The sequence below is a fragment of the Sinocyclocheilus grahami genome, unplaced genomic scaffold (assembly GCF_001515645.1).
Source record: "Sinocyclocheilus grahami isolate Dianchi unplaced genomic scaffold, SAMN03320097.WGS_v1.1 scaffold15274.1, whole genome shotgun sequence".
Classification (NCBI taxonomy): domain Eukaryota; kingdom Metazoa; phylum Chordata; class Actinopteri; order Cypriniformes; family Cyprinidae; genus Sinocyclocheilus; species Sinocyclocheilus grahami.
The window spans coordinates 1-2,331 of NW_015515684.1; the positions used below are offsets into that span (position 1 = coordinate 1).

General features: G+C 34.8%; 1 protein-coding gene across 1 annotated transcript; it reads left to right on the forward strand.

The window, feature by feature from the left end:
• Window positions 1–977: 977 nt before the first annotated feature.
• On the forward strand, window positions 978–2,331 carry LOC107579199 (transmembrane protein 220-like; the record flags this gene model as incomplete). Its single annotated transcript, XM_016265056.1, has 6 exons — window positions 978–1,155; window positions 1,281–1,310; window positions 1,404–1,464; window positions 1,874–1,997; window positions 2,072–2,131; window positions 2,247–2,331. Coding segments are annotated over exons 1-6 (444 nt in total), but the record flags the coding sequence as incomplete, so codon positions are not given.

The following is a 2,331-nucleotide window of genomic DNA, read 5'->3' on the forward strand; positions in this document are numbered from 1 at the left end:
CACCCATTTACCTAAATTCATTACTTCAGAGTTATGTGCCCTCTACAGCGTATTATTGTGCTATCTCAGAGGCACAAAATCACTTTCACAGACTTTTTCATTAACTGTTCCCTCCTGGTGGAATGACCTGTCCAAATCAATCCGAGCAGCTGAGTCCTTAACCATCTTCAAGAAACGACTAAAAACACATCTGTTCCACCTTTATTTGACCCTCTAACTCTAACACTTTCTATTCTATTGTAATTCTACTTTATATTTATCTTCTTTTTAAATGTTTTTTTTAAACAACAAAAAACAAACAAACACTAACTTTCTATTTTTCTATTCTATCTACTTGTTTTTCTTTGTGTGTGTGTGTGTGTGTGTGTGTGTGTGTGTATATATATATGTGTGTGTAGTATAGTGTAGTGTGTGTGTATATATATATATATATATATATATATATATATATATATATATACACATACACCTTGCTACACGTACTGCATTAGGCTAATAGGCTAATGTCATTTGCACTTATATATTGTTGCTCTTTTGTTAGTTTTGACTGCTTTTATTGTCCTCATTTGGATAAACTTTGGATAAAAGCATCTGCTAAATGACTAAATGTAAATGTAATAGAATAGAATAGAATAGAATCGTGAAATTAAAACAGTACAGAGTAAACAATGGAACATTGCAAATGTTTACAAAACATTGCAGAAGTGTGTGTACTGTGTAGTTCTCTCTGAATCAATTATGATAACATGAATAATGATGATGATGCTAACAATTTGTACTCAGTATGATAATCATCTTTTATTAGTGGTTTCAATCAAGTGTATTTATGAAGGAATTAATTCATTTTAAACATTCATTCATTCATTTTTGCTTAATAGTCGTTTGCGTTTTTAGTCCAAATGACTGAATGAATCATAGTGTCGTGGACTTCATTTCCCACAATGCCTAGCTTTATCCCGCGGGCGTCATACCCGGAAAACCGTACAGTTATAAAGTCCAGTGTGTTTCGTTTCAGAGAAATGTTGATACACTTATTAGAATAAATGCACAAGAGTCCAAAAGAAGAACAGGATGAGTGTCTCGTTCTCTCAGATCATCTGGAGAGTTTGTAATTTATGCATGTCAGTGTTTTTCTCGCTGGCAACTTACGTGCAGGTAAATGTTATTCTCAGTTTATTTGCACACATTGAATGAGCGATGGTCGTCAAATGAAGCGCTCGTTTATGGACATAAGACATGATCAGTGATAATTAATCGCTGATTTGTTTGATTATCTTCAGATAAATGATCCGGATGCTGTCTTGTGGATGGTAAGACTCACTTTCACCTCAAATGAGAAACATTTCTGCCGCTCTAAAACATATATGTGTGCTCCTTATATAATGCTGTGTTTGTTTCTGCAGGCTGGTTATGCAGTTCCAGCTGGACTGTGTTTTTTGCTTTGCTGTCAACCACAAATAACAGGTAAGTGAAGTTTCTCATGAATCAAAATGAGACGCGATGCTCCCATCTAGTGGAGTAGAAATACACCAAAAAATTACAGGGTTATAAATATAATAAATATTTTTTTACATTCGAGTTTGGTATTGTCTGATAAATAAAATATATATGAAATTATATCATACATCATAAAGACAATGATATGCAATATTTACCTCATTTATTTACCACATAAAGCTCAATGTTTTGCATTAAAAAGACGATACAAATAAATGTACAAACAAATGTATGTATGCAAAACAGTATATTCAGAAGACACAAGACGTGAGTTTCAGTCTGCATGCATTTTTCACATACAAAATGCCACTTCTCAATCGCCATAAGAGATTATGGTAGATTGTAGAGTTATAAATTGATGTTATTACCTTTCCAGAGTCACTATTATGGAGGCGAATGGCTGATCTGCATGTGCTTGTAGCCTCTGCGTTTGGAGTCATTCTGGGCTGGAAACTTTATAAAGAGGGAATTACAGACATTTTCCAGCAAGAGGAAGGAAGGTAACCATTCAGAGGAGTTTTGACCAATATTCTGTTACATTAGGAGAATAAAACCGATTATGTTATCATAACAGAGAATGTTCTGGACTCCTGCTGACGGTTTTCTGGCTGCTGTTGTGTCGGCATTCAGGAAGGTAAATGCATTACTTTATGATTTTAACATCCGGAAATGCTATTCGGTTGACTGTGACTCGGTATGAATGTTTTTCAGCTGTATTATGGTCATGAATGAGTGTTTGTGTCCTGTAGGAGTTCTGTGGGCTCTGTCAGGATCTGCACTGCTGTGGGAATTACTGTGTTTCCCTTCATCACGTGGATCTATTACTACATGAAC